The sequence below is a fragment of the Channa argus genome, chromosome 3 (assembly GCF_033026475.1).
Source record: "Channa argus isolate prfri chromosome 3, Channa argus male v1.0, whole genome shotgun sequence".
Classification (NCBI taxonomy): domain Eukaryota; kingdom Metazoa; phylum Chordata; class Actinopteri; order Anabantiformes; family Channidae; genus Channa; species Channa argus.
In genome coordinates, this window is record NC_090199.1 from 22301769 (window position 1) to 22320550 (window position 18782).

The following is an 18782-nucleotide window of genomic DNA, read 5'->3' on the forward strand; positions in this document are numbered from 1 at the left end:
GCATGTGAGAGTCAGGGGTTGTTGAACTGTGTGTATGATGAGGTCAAAACCAGAAGAGCACCTTAAAAAATATTTAGAGGCTCCTTAATACGTACTCACAAACTCAAATGCACACAGGCCCAGATCTTTCTGATGAAACCTCAAATTAATACCATAATATTTTTCTTTTACTTTCGAGCACAACTAGAGAATGAGGCTAATACTCTGCACAAAGGCTGAGAACAGTACTCTACAGCAAAGCTGAAAGAAAGGGTTGTAATGTTTTTTAAATTACTATTTTGACTGGTATTCTTTGGAAAATAAACTTTTTTCTCTCTTTTATGGTCCCAAGTTCATGTTGTTAATTGTAATGTTCATTTAATTTCTGTCTCTCATTCATCTTCAGTCTGTACTGAATCCAGTGCAGCTGGGATTTGTTCTCTATCATGACTGAATTTAGCTGCTACGTGGTTTAATTATCTGCAATTAACTGACTGGAAGAGGATGTTGATTTATCAAAATAAATATACCTGCCTCCCCACAAAAAACTAAGGCTTTCTAATTGGTTATTGAAGTGTCACTTTGTTTTAGTTTGCTTGCCTTTTTCTGTGCCATTAATGTAGTTTGATCTTTTGAGGTTACTGAAAATGAACTTATACCTAGTGTTTCCATAAAAAATATACATATCAGTTTCAACTCTGTTTTGTCCAAATACATACTTACTGTGTTTGGGCTTTTGTGTGGCAATATACCTGTAAGTTTTTAGGCAGTGTTGATGTGAAGAATTTAACAAGATGTGCTACGTTAACATGGAAGCTGCACTTTAAACTAGCATAAATCAGGGAGTTTTCAATCAGATTATAAGTTTCTAACAGCTACTAAACTTATTTTGAGTGTGATTATTTTGTCAAGAGGAAGAACAACATTAAACTTTAAAATAAGACAGTATAAAGCACATTTAGTACAACAATCTTTATTCACTGAGCATTACATTGTTCACCTGCTGAATAAAAACAGTATTTTCAGCACAGCACTTCTCTCCTCCCAGAAATGAACCAGAATGAATCACATCAAGCCTCGTTTCTACAGGCTGTGAAATATTCACTATTTTATCTCATAATGTTGACATTTAGAAAACCTCTCTGAGTGCAGGTGTCCTCCAAAACTTTGAACCATTTTTAAAGCACAGCAAAGACCCAAGTTCTTTACTCTGTCTACAAGGCAGAGCATGTCGGGCATCTGTCGAAGCAGCAATCTTATTTTTTACCTGTGGAAGAAAAGGAAACAGGAATTAACTCACCTGTTTTCCAACACAAAAATCCAAGATAAAAATGCAATTTTGAAAAGTTATAATATGCAACATTTGGGAATCAAGTTTGCTGTAGCATGAGACTTAACATCAATCCACCCAGGATGTCAAATAGTGATGCTGCGTCAAACACTTTTATGTCAGACAGTGACACACAGCACTAAAAAATTATCTGACTGGTTAGAAAGCTGAGCCTCGCTCAAAACAATATCTCTGATCTGCTGCTGTTCTTAGTCTATCATGTGAGGTGTTGACAGCACCTCTCCACAATAGGTTAAGTTATGGAGCATATCTATACTAGAAAATATGGAGAAAATTACATTACATAATCTAGCTTTAAACATATAATAAACACTTGACACCAGAGGTTTCTGCACAATAGCCAGATGTTCATGCAATCTTCTGTAAAGGGCAGCTTGCTATTGAATCCAGGCCATTTATTTTTCTGTTTTTAATTGTGTACATATTCTTTCTACATCTAATCCTGTTATGTCATCCAAAACAAATTTATATTTTGACAGGAATATCTTAAAAGAAATTTCTAAATCAAGAACCAATACTGAATTCAAAACAATATGCATTAAATATTAGCAAAACTCCTGTGTGTGGATCTCAACAGTGTGGATCATCATGATGCCGGAAGGAGCAGAAGACCTTTATTTAGAAGATACAGAGATTAATTGGCATCTCAAAAAAATCATTAGACAAAGTGTGCCCACTCGATTTCCCCAAGATGCTTAAACACATGGGGTCATGTCATTATTTTTGGTTAAAGTACAGGACAACTTCAGTAATGGACAAACTGTCTCAAATGGAATATGTGAAACACTACTGAGTCTGTGTGTGTCCTATGTAGGGCTCCACACATGGAGTCTATAATTCCTGATTCAGCTACACCCCACCCCGTGTTTCTTTTAACTTTCCTCATGAAAGAAAAAAGCAGCCATAACTTTCTTAAGAGATGCACATGGACACACACGCAGACATCAGCCAAAAATAAAATGCCCACGAAAACAAACAAGACAGAGAGAGAGAAAAAAAAACAAGAGTAATATTAAAAGGAAAAAACATCAATACACTGACCACCAGAAACACCACAATTGAACAACAGAAAAATTTCGTGCCTGGACCGACCACAGGGACTTCTGCTGTCTGATGTAGCCCAGCACAGGCTCCCTCGCTAGTTCCCGAGTCTCTGTAGTGGTGCTTTGGGCCGGACGGGGCAACTGACCTATGCTAATTGGTTCATCCTAACATGAATCCTTATCTTCTGAGTCATGAGGACTTGTGCTTTCAAAAGGCCATTTCCTATGCATTGTTGTGTGTTGTGTGGTTGTGTGTTTTCACCACAACAAGAACTGTGTCGCTTGAAGCCTTCTGTTATTTTTCTAATGAAAATGGAAGCAAATTCTCAGGAGGAAATCTGGAGGCAGTGTTGAGTGTGTGCAGTTCTTATGAACTTTGGTGTCTTTGATTCTGTTTGTTGGGGCTGGTGTAAAAGCTGTCAATCAAACTCAAAGTGCATAGAGAATGACCAAAACTGAGACGAGACTGAAGAGAAGGGTCTGTGGTTTTTCATTTCTGGTGTCAAAGGAAAGCAGACCAACCACAAGATTGTGCGACAGTAGATGAAACCCACATCTACATATTCACAACTAAACTTTTCATCTTAATGGTCATGGCTACTGTTCTACTGAGTTAACACCCCCTCATACAGAGAGCAGGGCTAGCTGACACAGATAACATTATATTCGTGGCTAGTCCAACACCATCAAAGTTGTTGCTACATTTCCAGTAAAAGTAAAACACTTTTCTCTGTAGAATTGTACTATTTGTTTCTGCTGTTTTAAATGAATTAGCAGTTATAAACACAAGCAAGAAACTTCACTAGAGGTTTTTGTCTGTAAACTAGAAGTGTTACATTTTTCTTCCAAACACAGAGAAAATTTTCATTGTTTATTTCAAAAAGGATTACAGAAAATGTCTGAGACTGGCAGCTTAATTCCTTAAGTATGAAGTGACAAATTACTACCTAATAAAATAAACTGACAGATTTGAGATCTGAGAAATACAGCAATAATTCCAAAATACCATGTGCACGGCTGGGTGCGGTTGTGGTGATGTGCTATGGGTTTGTAACTTTCTTCAGGTGTGTTTATAGTGTTTATAGGCCCAGTCTGACTTTGAGGAGCGTTTGAAGCTTGTGTAATGTTTTACCCCCACAGAGGGAATACATTCCTAACATTCATCTTTACTGTAGAAAAACTTTACCACAGACAGTCGTGACGAGGAGCTAAAAAAGGTCCTGAAAAGGATTCAGACCCCTCCAAAAGCCTAACAGGAAAGTGAATAAGTGATAAGTGACAAAATACAAAAGTCATGCCATGTCTTTTAATTTATTTTATGTTTCAGTTATGTATGAGAAAAGCCTTCTAGGACTCTTCTCCCTGCAGTAAAACGAGCTTGTCAAAGCCTTTCAAAACAGGACAGAAAACAAGACTAGTTTGAAAGTGTTTTGTGTATTAGGATTAATATAAAAGCAACCACACAGAAACATCATCACTGTATTCCCTCTACAAGCTCATCACTTATGGCATCTTGGATTAGTAAAATGACTGTTACTTTTCTTGGTTTGGTTTTGAAAGGGGAGTGTAAAAGAAGCTAAAAGGCAACAATTTAGATGTGTGTTTTGTGCACACTGTTCTGTCCTTACCTGGAAGCTTGAGCCACTTGGGCACCTTGCCTGGGTCAGACCTGGCAGGTTTAGCAGCCTGAGTGTGTGCTGACAGGTCTTGGTCATCCTGCGGGGATCCGCTGGTGCCTGTTATCGGCTCTGGAGGAGGCAGCGGTTCCTCTGAGCCCAGTGACATGGAGGAGGATGTTGGAGACTGGAGTATGCAGCTAAAGTTTGGAGCAAGAATTACGAAAAAGTTAGAATCTTAAAAACAAATAGAAAAAGGAATTTTATTGACAGACTCATACTGTATGTCAACTCAAAGCAGCACTGTTTTACTGGCAGAAGTTAAATTACTGTGCGAGATACAGTTCTACACCAGAGGCCAAGAATTGACCTTGTTAAAGAGGCTTAAGGACAACAGGTGGGGGTCAATTTTGGGAAGCTGGCTCTATCTTTAGTAGGAGTGGAAAATGGTTTGTGTTTGTGCGTGTGAAGAGGAAATGAAGGTGCATGGGGGCACCTGCTGTTTAGGCAGAACCTCAAAGGGATTCCAATGATGACAGCTTTGTGACAGGAAAATAGTCTGGTTGCTGCAGGATAAAAGTGCATATACACACTCAGACGCAAATTTAAACACACGCATGTACTCATACCTTGCAACAGACTCATTTGCTTGTGCGGCTGAGACAGAGGATTCAAGCAGTTCCCTCTTTAGGTAAAAATCTGGGGAGGAAACAAACAGTCACATACAGTACACGGTGTTTACTATCGTTTTGTTATGTTACATTCCTTAGTGATGCACCAGTGTCTAAAATCAAATCAGTGTGTGAAAGAAAATAACAAAAAAAGAGACCAAACACCTGCTTTAATGTCAGAGCCGAAGTATACCAGTGCACCAGGAAATAGGTCGGCCTACAGACGCAGACACAGAGAGAGGGGGGGGGGGGGGGGGGAGAGAGAAATGAATAGAAAGCTTCAAAAATGTTTGGCACATAATTCAATTTGTGAGAAACATTAAAAATTTCAAACAAAACTACCTCTCTCTACACACAAACCAGGCATTGCTACCACATCCAAGCAAAAGTTCATTTTTGAGCATGATTCATTGCTGGAGGATCTGTACTAGTAACCATGGTTCTTTGAAGCACACCACAAAATGAGCACCAATCAAATGGTTAGTGAAAACACTTTCACCCCTCAAGCACAACACTTTTTTCCCGTGATAGCCTTAATGGTTATAATGAACCAGTTGCAGGCAGATATTTTCAACCGTACAATTATGAGGTAGAAACACAGACAGACAGGCAGGCAAGCAGTGCACACGTCTGTGTCTCTAATAGTAAGGAGACAAAAAAATAAAACGCCAAGTCTTCTACTCATGTATACATTCACATTGTCATTTTAGCAGAGGTTGTAGTGGTACATACGCAAATTAGTAAACGGTTAGCTTTAGTGGTGGACAACAGGGACGAACTTCAGCTTTGTTATAACAAAAAATAAAAATATTTTTCCATTTTCTTCCACTTAATATATCTTCTAACATCTAACAGCCTGAGCGTTGCCGCCCCACAGCTAAAAGGTTGCAGGTTCGCGCTCCAGCCAGCCGTGGCCTTTCTGTGTGGAGTTTGCATGTTCTCCACTTGCCTGTGTGGGTTTTCTCCGGGTACTCCGGTTTCCTCCCACAGCCCAAAAACATGCATGTTAGGTTCATTTGTGAATCTAAAATTGCCCGTAGGTGTGAATCGCTGTTTGTCCATGTATGCCTCTCTGCGTTGGCCGCAGATAGACCTGTCTAGGGTGTATAGCAGCTCTTATCAATGACAGCTGGGATGGGCTCCAGCCCCCCCGTGACCCAAATAGGATAAGCAGTTACAAATAATAGATGGATGGATGTAACTGCCTATGAGCTACCAAATCTACAATTGCTGTTTTAATAGACACTGAATACTTGAGCTCCTTTGCCGCAACAGGCCTCCCTCACTGGTTTTCTCCTTACATGGACACTGATGATTAACTTAACTGTAGTGTTAAGGATACTGTGTTATTTAAATATGTTTTTTTTTTCTCGGGTGAGCAATTAATAACAACATCCAATAAATCCTTGGTACAATATGCATTTATATGACTTCTCAAGCAAAAATGCAAAACATTTGTTTGTTTCACTATCTATGTGCTGCTTTCTCAGTTTTATATCAGTATAAACTGTATACACCAAGCAGTCACACCATTAACAGTGGTGGACAGGTCAACACAGAGAGACATACACAGACAGAAAACCATTCAATTTAGGGTAATCAATCAACCTAACATGCACGTTTCTGGACACTCAGAGGAAACCGGAGGAAACCCATACAAGCACAAGAAGAACATGCAAACTCCACATGGAATGTTCGCAGCGGGCTGGGAGCGGAACCCGGAGGCACCACCGTGCTGGCCTAAAAGTACTAGTATTGGTCTAAAAATAATAATTCTCCACTACAAGTACCATTTCAAATATCTTACTCAAGTAAAAGTATTAAAGTAAAATGGAAATACTCTGCTTCAGTACAAAAGTAAAACTACTCCATTGAGAAAACTATAGGAATTATGGCAAAAAATACACAGTTAATAATAAAAACCAATGATCAAGACTGTTGGTAAAGGTGGAGCTGATTTATCACAGCTGACACCTGGTTAATACATCAGCATTTATAATCTCTTCATATTTTAAGAAAAAAATACTACCAGGTGTTAATGCTGTGGGTGATTGGTGTATATTCGGGTGTTAGGCTGTTGATCAAACAAAAGAAGGAGTATGAAAACATCTCTCAGACTCTGAGAAATACTATTGAGAAATACCATTTTATTTTCATAAAATGTAATGCAGCCCCATATAAGGGCATTAAGTGCCTTTATAAGAACTGCATTTACAAAATTCTTGTTCATAGGGCTAACTTTAGCTTACTACCTAGTGAGTTCTGGGTGTCAAAATGTGCCGTGTTGTAGTGTTTGGTAGTAAAATCAACAGTTATCAGGCAGAAATTAGAATATCTCTGAAATTAAGACAGAGAGATTCTCTCAAAAATGACGACCATTTTGAGACATCCTTAATGCATATGCGGCTTGTGGGAGAGTAGGACAGGTGTACCAGCAGAATAACTAAATGTGTGCATGGCTTAGCGAAAAGCCAACTAACAGATTCAACAGTAGGTGAAACAAGTAGCACACACACTTTCAACCAGCAGAGTAAAACAAAAAGGTGGCAAGGCAGTTACTGGGATCAGGCGAGTTCACCCTCCACTACAACCCCTCTTACACACATTGTCCTTTCTCTGTCTGTCACCCCTCACCCTCACTAGCTGGTTGCTAAAATGGGACACAGTGGTCTAATTGCATCCCATCACAGCCCTGTGAGCAGGAAACAATGTGTTACAGTGAAACATCGGGCATTCCAGCTATCCTGCTCCTTTTGGCAGCATGAGTGCCATTTGGGAAGACCATGCAAGGGGACAAGACCTGTCAGTGTGTGTGTGTGTGTGTGTGTGTGTGTGTGTGCACGCGCGCATGTGTGTATGTCCGTGTGTGTATGTGCGTGTGTGTATGTGTAAAAAATGTAAAAGAGAGGAGTGGAAAGAGAAAAAGGAAAAGAGGCAGAACAGATCCTGATGGAAGACAGAAAGAGAGACGGATGAGGGAGGGGACACCTAGTATCAAAGGACTGCTGGGTTGGGAAACATTCCTTTCCTGACATGACACAAAGTGATTAAAGTCTGCATCTGTGCATGTGTGTATGTGAGTGTGTGTCTGTGTGAGCAAGTGCGCGAAAGAGAGAGAATACATCGAAGTGCACACTTATGTCTGTGAAATAAGAAAAAGGAAATTAAATACTCCTTATGTGTGTTTATACATCACAGATTAATGTATAGACAGGGAAACAAGCAGACAGTGTGTGTGTCTGAGTGACATGAGATCAAGAGGATTAAAGATTTTGTTTTTGTGTGCTTTAACGCTTTTAAGTCAGTAATGGGTAGAGATGTGGGGGTGAGAGGAGGAGTGACAGTGGGAGGCGGTGAGGTACAAGAGAGGGTTGGCGAGATGATGGTGGTGGAGGAGGAGAGAAAGCTGGAATCAAAAATCAGGCAGGGAGGAAAAGATGAAAAACAAAAAGAGATGTGCGACTTGCATCAGAACATCAGATCTGACTCGAGATTGACACAAACACACAAACATTTCAAAGTGTGGTTCTGAGGGTCGTTATCTTTTGTAGCAGTTCTTCCAAATCTTGTTCATAATCACAACACAGCATCACTTCAAACAACTTTTCCTTCCTCCAGTTTGTCTTTCATCTGCTTCAGGTTGAGTTAAAGTGACAAAAACAGTAGCAAAGCACTGACAAAATAAGTCATCCGAAAATAGGAGAATGAGGACAATCTGTGAGACTGATCATCCAACTTTTCTTCGGGGGAGGATTTTTTTTCTCCTCACTTTTAACCGCTTAACCACACGAATGGCTCTGAACTTGAAGGCAAAAAAGCATCAAGAATACCCATTGCTCTGTGTGTAGTGTGTGTGTGTGTGTGTGTGTGTGTGTGTGTGTGTGTGTAGGCGTGCATGTGTGTTAGTGTGTGTCTCGAGATCAAAGCAAGGCCTGTATTATCCCCATGTGCCAGTCTGGGAAAAATCAAGCCCAGCTGGGGTCAAGGACAGTGGAGAGAGGGGGAACAAGTGTGAGAGTGTGTAGGAGCGAGAGAAGAGGGGGAGAACTGGGAATCTGGTGGGGCTTTGAAGAGCAGAGAGCAACCAGCTGATACATTTTACAGTCTGTGTTTGTGTGTGTGTGATAGTGACTGTGTAAAAAATGTAAAAGAAAGGAGTGGAAAGAGAAAAAGGAAAAGAGGCAGAACAGATTGTAATGGAAGACAGAAAGAGAGACGAATGAGGGATGTGTGTGTTGACATAGTTTCAAAGTCAAAGTTTTGAAGATGTTGTTATCTGGAGTTTGATTGCAACATGGTCTGTTAGAGTCAAATCATTTTGACTTTAACAGACCACATCACCACCACCAAGTGTTATCTCCAGTTGTGAATATGTGTGAGAGGAGTCTTACCTGAAAAAGTGTAGCTGAAGGGTCGTCCAGAATGGTTTTTGGGGGGGTGATGACTAAAAAAAAAATTGTTTTGAGAGAAAAGAGGATAAATTTCCCAATTGGAAATTGAGGACTGAGGACATAGTCCTCAAAACCCCTGGAATCACAAGCATTTTCAAAAAGCAGGCATAAATGATATGGCCATTGAAAATATGATGACACTGAGTGCTGACACCGACTCCATCACCCACCATGACCTTGATAATAAACACCTACAAAAGTCATCACTTTTCTGACAGTTTGAGAAAATGATGACCCTGTAAAAGTCTTGGAACAGCTGCAGTATTGGATTGCATTAGATTGTAGAGCTGAACCTAATGAAGTGGCCAGTGGAGTATAAGGCTCAGATGATGGCACGTCAAGTGCACCATACAGATTAAGTTAATGTGAACTATGGGAATGTGTAAATGAGCAGACATATAATTTTCAAACCTTTAGAAATGAGCCACAGGACTGATTTTAATGCTTGAGAATGTTGTAATTGATTAGTGTGGAAATTATTGACACTTACACAGGTAGAAACTGAGCTGAGGATCCTCCAAGTGACTCCTCACAAAGTGCCCCACAGCACCAACTGGCCAGGAAACACACACAGAAACACACAGAATATCAATTTATGCATGAACTAACTGATCCAGGTGCATCAGTCAGTGTGTGAAGTATAATTCCCTTTTTGATATTTCCTTTATATGTGTTGTTCTGCAGGCTGTCGAGCTGCTACTGGGGCTGAGGTGGATCTAATCCCTGGAATTACAGACCTGGCCTATTCTTGCTGTCTCTGACACTCAGCTGTGGTTACAGTCATACATGTGGTGAGAGAGCTGCAAGTAGCTTTAACATTGCAGCCATACCTGTGGCTACCCAGCTGAAATGAGAACTCGCCTAACTGCACGCACATACATGTAGAAAAAAGGCACACACCTGTGTCCAAGGGCCTGAAGAAGCCCTGTAGAACATGTCTGTCTGGAAACTGGACCCTCAGGACCACCTGTAGACACAATTTGGCAGCTTGTTATTAAATGTCTGTGTATTTAAAAAATAAACAAAAAAAAACTGAATTGTAATTGTGCATGCGTAACTGACTTTGGGATATCTTTCCATCTTTTCGTTCATATGTGCTTCTCTCAGAGATTTAGTCATCAGTGGAGCCTCCTCCAATAACTTCCTAAAAGAGTGAGGGCAAAGGAGACAGACACAGTCAGAGAGCAGATAAACGAAAGAGTAGATTTTTCTTCTTTAAACCCTTGCTCGTGTGTGGCCGTGTATGTGTGTCTGTTTGTGTGCGTGTCAGAGTCAGATAAATTGGTGTGGTCAGCTTAATTCCACCCTTGGTAATTGCAGTCATTGACACAGTAGTAGTGTAGCCATGAGGCAGTCAGCAAAGTCAGTGTTGATGGAGATTAAAGGATGTTCGCGGTGAGGTCTTAACCTGACGGCTGAAGGATGAATGTCTACACAAAATAGCCTTACTAATTGGTCCCGATACGCCATATTTAGAAGTGTTTGTAGTGTACATGGTGTCTTATAAATGAGAACGTTTGCAAACACACACACAGTCTCAGCAGCTGTGGTCTGCTGCGGCTGCATCCAGAGAGTGCAGAGTAAACTTGCCTGCATCTGTTTTGAAGAAGTGCTCATAAATAAATAAAAACTTCAAAACGCACACAGTAATGCCCAGCATTCTCCCTGCCTATGACCTCTCATCATTGCTATGGTATTCTGCAATTAAGGGTTATTCATCGACAAAACACCACAGGACCAAATGCCAAACTGACTAATTATCTGTTACAAACAGTGGAAGAACATCTGAACCAGACATTTCGCCTGGATCAGCAACAAGATATTTATACAAAATATCTCAGTCATCTGACCCAAAGTCTCTCAAACACTTCATTTCACCTCTCGCTCTTCAGCTGGGCGAAGCGCTTCCGCACATCATCCACTGTCACTTCAAAGAATTCATCAGGCAGATCTCCGAGGTTCTCAGAGTGACAGGACATTGAGTCCAGGTGGTAGATGAGAGGCTCCCTCTCCACTGGCTGCAAATCAAGTGGATTGAAAGGATGGAGATACTCTGTTAAAAGCTGTTACAGGCATCTCACGAAAGGTGAGAGTTAAGGAAGGTATGGACATAACCTGGCAAACATGCTGCATGAGGCTGCACAAGAAGTAATTTCTTGTAGTTTGGCACTTAGATTCAGCATCCTTATTAACACGGACAAGCTGGAGCTGCATTGGCTGTTGTGACAATTTGCTTATTAATGCAATTAAGGATCTTGCTTGATTGATTGCTGCAATTTGCAATACTTCTTATTGGTAAAGAAATAATAGATGTAAGACAGAATCAAACTCTCAATTGATAAGTTACAAAATCATTTTCAAGCTGAAAACAAGCAAACAACTATGAACCTGAAATCAACAGGTTAAAGGACAAAAGCTTCAGACATGAAACAAATCGGTTTACCTTTAAGAACTCTAGCTCTTGATCCTCCTCTGGCTGGCTAGCAATGGCTGGGAGCTGTGAAAGAACAGAAAAAGCAAGACACTTTATTACATGTGGGAGGATTGTTCCGTCCACTATTGTGTTCAAGGTCAAGAATAAACTTTCAATCTCACGCAAAATGTTGTGTAATCAATGAATCTAGTTCAAAAGGAAAGCTAAAATGGCACATTTCTTCAAAACAGGGTCATTCATGACTTGTGCTGTTTTTTTAAGATTTAATCATCTGGAAAAAAGATAATAAAATACTTTATGTCCACTACTTTTGGAGGCTCACCTTGGTCTTAGAACTGTAGCTGGATTTGGCTTTTTTAGCTTTCGGTGATTCTACTATAGCAGTCAGAGGTGACAGAGGTGAGGATAACAAAGCTGAAGATAGTGAATGCCCAACTGCTCCCACCCCCGGTCCCCCGAGGCGCTGACCACCCCCAGTGAAGGGAATAAATTGAGCTGAGGGAGTGGACAAGGAGGAAGAAGATGGATAAGAGTTTAGTCCTGACGGTCCTGCTTCTTCTCCATCCACCTCTAAAATTCCTCTACTGACAGGAGGGACTTTAGGCCGAACTGCATCCTTAGGGTTCAGGACCTCTTCCTGTTTGTCAGTAAGTGTGATTGTGGAAGACACAGGTGTTTCCGCTGGCCTGTTTTTATCTGAACTTTTAATTGGCATGTCTGTTGTTGACATCTCTGAATACAACTGATCAGGATCTGGCTCAGATGACAGGCTAGATGTGGTATCCTTGGCAACAGGTGTGGTTGGCATAGCAACTGTTTCAGGGGCTTCTCCGCCATCTTCTTCTCCGGTTTTGTTCTTTTTAAGTAAAAACCTTAAAGAGATATGGTACAATAGCTTTACTAGACGCATGAACTCCAGCATTGATCAGATGCACTGACAACTGCAGTTTACATACAGTTGGAAGTATGATGTGATTGTAGTAAAAACGCACACAAACTTGGAAAACAAGGAGTCTACCTGACAATGGCACTTCCTCCTGTGAGACCCAGAGACTTTAGAGTGGTCTTTTTCAGTACTTCTTCCCCACTCACCTACACACACACACACCCACACACACCCACAAACACAAACGTTACCAAAAACTCACCTTTATTTCAAAAAGGGGAGTGTTAAAAGAACATTGCATACCTCATCTCTCATGTACACACACACAGGAGTAGATCCCGATTCAGACAGCTCTGTGTCACTGGGGAAATAACAATATAACAAAAACAGATATTAAAATAACCTTATTATTATTTTTATTTGCTGTGACAAAACAAAACACAGAAGTGAATTTATCATGTTGAAGGAAACCAGTTTTGTGATTTTTTAATAAAACCTCATGTGATGCAGTGGCCTGCTGTATGCATGTGTAAACCATGTGTGCACAATCCCATATAGAAATTAACTGAGCCGTAAATGTTTTACTATTGTTCTCCTCAGTTCTGAAATCAATTCATGGAAGCGTAACTTTCTTGGAAAAGGATCATGACACGGAGTGATGTCATTTAATAGAGATGAGATGAGGGCTGGGCGAATGCACAAGCACCTGGACTGCACAGCTGGAACTACTGAACAACAGCTGCATATGTGTGTGAGCGTGCACTTGAATGGGAATAAGTGGTAGTGATGTGTGGGAAAACATAAACTTTGGTAGAAGACTGGTGAGAAGAAGGGAGGTTATTAAGCACAGAGCTGGCCTGCGTTCATTCCTGCACCATGATCACCTTCACTTTCCAGCCCAGTGAAATGTAAGGGAAACACACATCTGTTGTCTATACTTAGTTATACTGGTGAGGACCAAACAAGGGCGACTTACTCAGGATGAGTAGACAAATTATATCACCATTATGGACAAAGGTCTGTAGAATGATAACATGATGAGGTTATTATGATATGATTTGGTATAAAAAGTGCCTCCTATAAGAGGAATGGCTTTTAGAAGTCAGAATAGAGGAGGGTTGTGAAAAAAAATGCATGTTTAACACATTAAGAATAATGCTTATTAATATAGAATTGCAAAGAATTTGGGGATTTCATCATCAACAATCCTAATCATCATTAAGACATTGAGAGAATTCAAAAGATCCGGGACTTTTCCTCTTGGGTTTACCCTTCAAAGATGTGTCATTCCAACCCTTTAAAATTTTAATTGCTGGATAAATTACTGCTTCTAGCAAGAAAATGCATTTTGTTAAGCTGGATCAAGGAGACTCTTCCCACTGTAACATTATGGTGCAAAGAGATGTTTAATGTACTACATGAAAGATTCAGTTCTGTGCTTAAAGGTAATAATCAGTTTTTCATAAAGATCTGAAAGCCACTCATGGACAATCGCCCAGCAGAGTTTAATAAATTATTATGAATTTGAGGCTCTTCCAATGTTGTAATGAGTCAAAATCTGTTTTGGACCATAAAAAAATTAAAGCATAAGCAAAATGTTACGGTTTTGATAAAACCGTCTTCTTAAGTTGCACGTTAAAGAAAATAACTTTTGACTTCTTATTTAACTTTAGATTAATTAAAAAGTACTGTATGTAGATGGTTGCTGAGGCTCATAGGTATATTAGAGCAGTGGACCATGTCAACTGGACACATAAGCTGAAAATGTTAAAACTAAATGCCTACTTATTATAAATCCAAAATCACTTAAATTTCAGTGTAAAGTGCCAATGAAACTACTGTTATGTCGGCGATGAGAATGCAGTGTGTGGAAAAAAACAACACTAACTCTTCATAAATTCTTACCTAAATATCCAAAAAACCTTACCCCTCAACCAACCCTGTAAAGGAGGGATAATAAAAAATATTGTATTCAAATATTGTATACACTTTCCGATTATGTCCTCAGATTGGCCCCCACAAAGACAGGTATACAATAATATACATCTACATATACACACCTGGTCTGGTGGAAATGTGCGAGGAGGTCCCACAGCGTCTGTCCACAGGAGAAGGAACCCTGGAGCCGAGAGCCGTCCTCCAACTGTAGTGCAATTCTCACCTGAGGGAAATTATAGCGGCAGGCACACAGATTACTTAAATGTATGTTTGGCATCAAATACATTTCTTACGCGTAAACCAGCAAAACATGATTAACATTAATGTATCCACAGCTCATATATATCAATTAACGCTTACAATTTCTACAATAATTTTGTCCAGTGCATTTTTTGGGTTTCGTGTGAATTTTATTTTTAATTTACATTTTTTAAGCTTGACTTTTCTTCTCTGTTTTTTTTCTTTTTTTGTGTTGTTCCATTGCAAACAAAAACAATAGACGTAAAAAGACGTAAAAACCTAAACATTTGCAATTGGAACAATTTTCTGCGAGAAGGGTTGCATTTTCTGACAGAATTGCAAGGGTGCCAATTTTTTTGGCCATGACTTTCTCTTATGTAATTTGATAACTTTGAGTAACTGAAGGCCTGTGCAAAGTGTGGTGCAGAGCAGGAACACAGAAAGCTGGTCAGACCACAGAAGACTAATTTAGGGTCTCACATTAGTGCTAGTTTTAAATAATGCAAAAAACTAAAAGAAAAAAAAGAAAAAAAAATCTCCCTAGGTGGCCAGTTTTTGGATCTACTGTCTTGAGCCATTTTGTATAGAGAAAACTCTTTGATTATCCAACTGATTAAGCTGCACATGTGGGCCTACAGTCTGAAAATGAGTAGCACCAGACATCAGCGCAAGTCTATGTTGTTCTTTCACTCTCTGAGTCATCCTACGACTTGTATCTGTTTACTCAACAACCATGTTGTCCAGCACACAGAAAACATGCTACACGTCAGCACGTCTGGAAAGATGAAAAGAGCGTCTTGGCTGTCAACAGCCAAACACAAAACACACTTACTCACCAGTTTGGCTGATCAGAATGTCAAGAGACTGTGTGTGTGTGTGTGGTACAAGAGTGAGTTTGTGTGTCTTTGAGGTATCAACACTCATCCTTACATCAAATGAAAATAAACAAAAGATCAAACCAATACGTGATTTAATTGCTTAGATTATGATGCCATAATGTCATAGGAAACAACAGCTCTACTATAACAAAGTGGTTTTCTGTATACAAATAACAAGAGTGAGCACAGACATAGATGGTATGTATTTCCACGTACTGACAATAAAAACCCACATATCCTGCTGACAAAAATATTGAAATGATATTCAACATGCAACTACATCATTTGGGTTTTTTGTTTACCCAAACATAATAATGAGTAAGAAAAAAATCAATTTTTAAAAACGTTTCATGTGCCATGATACTGATAACCTGTCAACAGTATCACTATTGTACGTTCTGAATTATTTAAGCAACAGCATGCAAATCTCTTTAAACTGTTTTGTCTGTTGAACATTGGTAAACAGATATAAGTAATTATGAATTAATGAACGGCAAAAATGAAAAGGACGACCTTCCATACATGGCACAGGAAGTAACTGCAACAGTTTTTTATACTTTATTGTTCCATCTGAAGGAAAATTCCCAATGTTGGCCATGCTTGGCCACATTTTCCTTATTTCTTTAAGAAGAGAACACTAACCAAAACAAAAAACATTAACATAAACAACAAATGGTCTAAGATGTTGTGATACATGATTTTGTCTGTATCATTGAGCTGTACCCTGATGCCCAAAAGATATGATTAGTGATTATATGATTGAAAATATGATTATGACTTAATGGAAAGTCTATTTTCCGAACATGGACTTAGGACATGTATTGATAATATATTCTTTGCCTAGATATTTTTTACTATAAAAGCCATAAAATCTATGTATTCATTGTTGTACTCGCTGTGCAGTTTATTGCCACATATTCAAAATATAAATAAATGTCCTGATCACACCGGGGGGGGGGGGGGGGGTTAATATTTAAATATGATACAGTGCCCATTTTAAGCCAATCCTTTCACTTTTACTTGGGTATCAAGTGTATACCCATCACTTCTGTACTAGGTGTATTACATTTTGCTGTGTTTGGGTCTGTGGAGGCACAGACTGCTCAGAGTGGCCACCCAGACCCTGGCCTCCTTCATATTATTAAGACCATCAGTGTTAATGTTGTGCTGAGCAGTTTATGGGGTAAGCTTATATACTTTTTCTGTTTCACTAACTCAGACTGCAGGATAACTCGTATACTAGAGCTGATGGTTAATGCCAAATAGCAGACAATAATCATACATACCCTTACACATAGTGCTCCACACAAACACTCACTGGCCATTTCATTAGGTTCACTGCCCTTAATTCTACTTTTACTGGGTTATTTTTTCTCAGTTCTTTAGTTGAAACAGTCAGAAGGGTGATAATTCAACCCCAAAACCATCAACTAGTTTTAACATAAAAAGTCATAACCTTCTAAACATAGAAGTCAAGGCAGAGCTGGTGTATCGATTGCATTAGATAGTACAGGTGAAGCTAAAGAAGCTAGACAGTGTACACTAGGGACTACAATTACTGTATACCTCTTTCTTATGTCATCAGCCCCCATTCTTTTGTGTTTCTCTCTCTTACTCTCACACACACTTAACTTTTTTAACTAACCTGGCTGTCAGCTACAGCCTGTTTCCTTGTACTTGTCACCATTTCCAGTTTTGCATTGTTGGGCAGATTGGCAAACCTCCATGGTAGCGTAAGGTCAACAACAGTCCTCTGAAACCTGAAAGTCAAAAGGAGAAGCGAATGACCATGACAGGACAAGCAACAACTCAATTTTCCTGTCATAAAATTTCGAAAAACAATACATTATACTCTATGATCCCTGAGGGTAAATTAGCTCACTGGCTTATAAGTATCAAATACCCACCCTATTTTCTCCTATGTTACACTAGAATGAAATATAGAAATTTTAAATTTAGCTTGTATCTTAACATTCTCAATTTATATAAAGTCTTTCTTTAGTTCTTTCTTTCAAGTTGCCAGTCTGAGATATAAAAAAAAAGTTTACATCAAATGTAGATTAAAGTAGTTATATTAGAGCTACATTGAAATTTAAAATATTTCCCTTGAAACTAAATGCAGTGCTCAAAATTCACATGAACAACTGAATAACAAAATAAATAACAGACCCCCTGCTCTGCTCATTACAATAACAACAAACGTCGCGTTATTTCCAACATTGAGGTTCATCACTCTATATGTTACAGACTACATGTGAGTTTGGTTCACTGTATACTGTACATATGGCTTAAATACGTATCCGAGTGTGTCCAGGCACAGTCCAGGATTAGCGCTTCATCTGCTTAAATTGGCTAAAAGACCAGAAAATATACACGAACATTTATTGAGCAGTATGGCGAATTTTAGTGTGACAGCTACATTAACGTCAAACAACTGATACTCACCTCAAACCATGATCGTCGGGGTTGAATCCATGCTTTTTGCAGACATCCTCCAGAACCTGAGAGTGACCAAAGTAATCGGAATGTAACAAATAACGTTATGCCACAAAATAACCGAAAGTATCTGACTTAATCCCTAGGAAAGCAGAAACTGATCTGTCACTGGCTAACTAGTGTTAGCCAAACAAGCTAACTCGGGGGACAATAGTTTGCGCTTGGCCGAAAACAAAATAAGACAATTGACAACCTGTCCATGTCGAGAAACACAGGACATCTTCTCATAACACGAGTTACCTGTAACAACGGTGTGTTTGGAGAAACTTTTACTGTTTGTCTTCGCCCATTTGGAGCGAGAACAGTTACAGCTGTGCCAGTGGCTGCCATTGTGTGTTGTGACGTCACTGTGTTTATTTGAATAACCTTTATTCATACTTTTGCACATGGGAAAAATTGTTTAATAGACCAGCTTTTCCTGGGGAGTGATTTTTTTGCGGCGCTTATGACACTGAAAACTCAACACCAGCGTGTATCTCTGTTTGTCGTTCTGTAAACTTTAAATGAATCGTTCAGCCAGTTGCCCATATACAGTAGATGATTTCATATATGCACCATATGTAGTTTGACCTGTACAGGTTGCAGTGAATCAAGTCTGTGTTCTCTCAGCAGGAATGAAATTGGATCAAAGCTGTAATCAAAATGGAAAGACAAGGTGACACATGGTGCCAACAGCTGGAGAGGTGTGAGGCCAGAGCGTCAGAGGACATGCAAGCAACTGACAACTTGAGGAACATTAAGAGACAGAGTCTGACGGGGAGGGAAAGAGAGGTGAATACTGTTCTCAGTTCTGGGGGGG

At 39.5% G+C, this 18782-nt stretch overlaps 1 protein-coding gene across 1 annotated transcript; it reads right to left on the minus strand.

Annotated features, from left to right (window-relative positions):
- Nucleotides 1–936: 936 nt before the first annotated feature.
- On the minus strand, nt 937–18327 carry aspscr1 (ASPSCR1 tether for SLC2A4, UBX domain containing). The gene is made up of 17 exons (XM_067498772.1): nt 18224–18327; nt 17933–17988; nt 17133–17247; nt 14492–14592; nt 12735–12792; nt 12564–12637; nt 11868–12417; nt 11555–11608; nt 10990–11129; nt 10174–10255; nt 10012–10078; nt 9602–9664; nt 9052–9104; nt 4826–4877; nt 4619–4688; nt 4002–4189; nt 937–1246 (listed from the first exon to the last, which is right to left on the minus strand). Exons 1-17 carry the CDS (start codon nt 18311–18313, stop codon nt 1236–1238), a joined length of 1824 nt encoding a protein of 607 aa, XP_067354873.1. The 5' UTR covers nt 18314–18327; the 3' UTR covers nt 937–1235.
- Nucleotides 18328–18782: the final 455 nt, after the last annotated feature.

Coding starts and splice junctions, on each gene's coding strand:
- aspscr1 (XM_067498772.1), bottom strand. CDS start 18,313: ATGGCAGCCACTGGCACAGCTGTAACTGTTCTCGCTCCAAATGGGCGA. Junction 10,079..10,173: donor AGATGGAAAGATATCCCAAA/GTCAGTTACGCA, acceptor TTGTGTCTACAG/GTGGTCCTGAGGGTCCAGTT. Junction 4,190..4,618: donor GCAAATGAGTCTGTTGCAAG/GTATGAGTACAT, acceptor TCCAAACTTTAG/CTGCATACTCCAGTCTCCAA.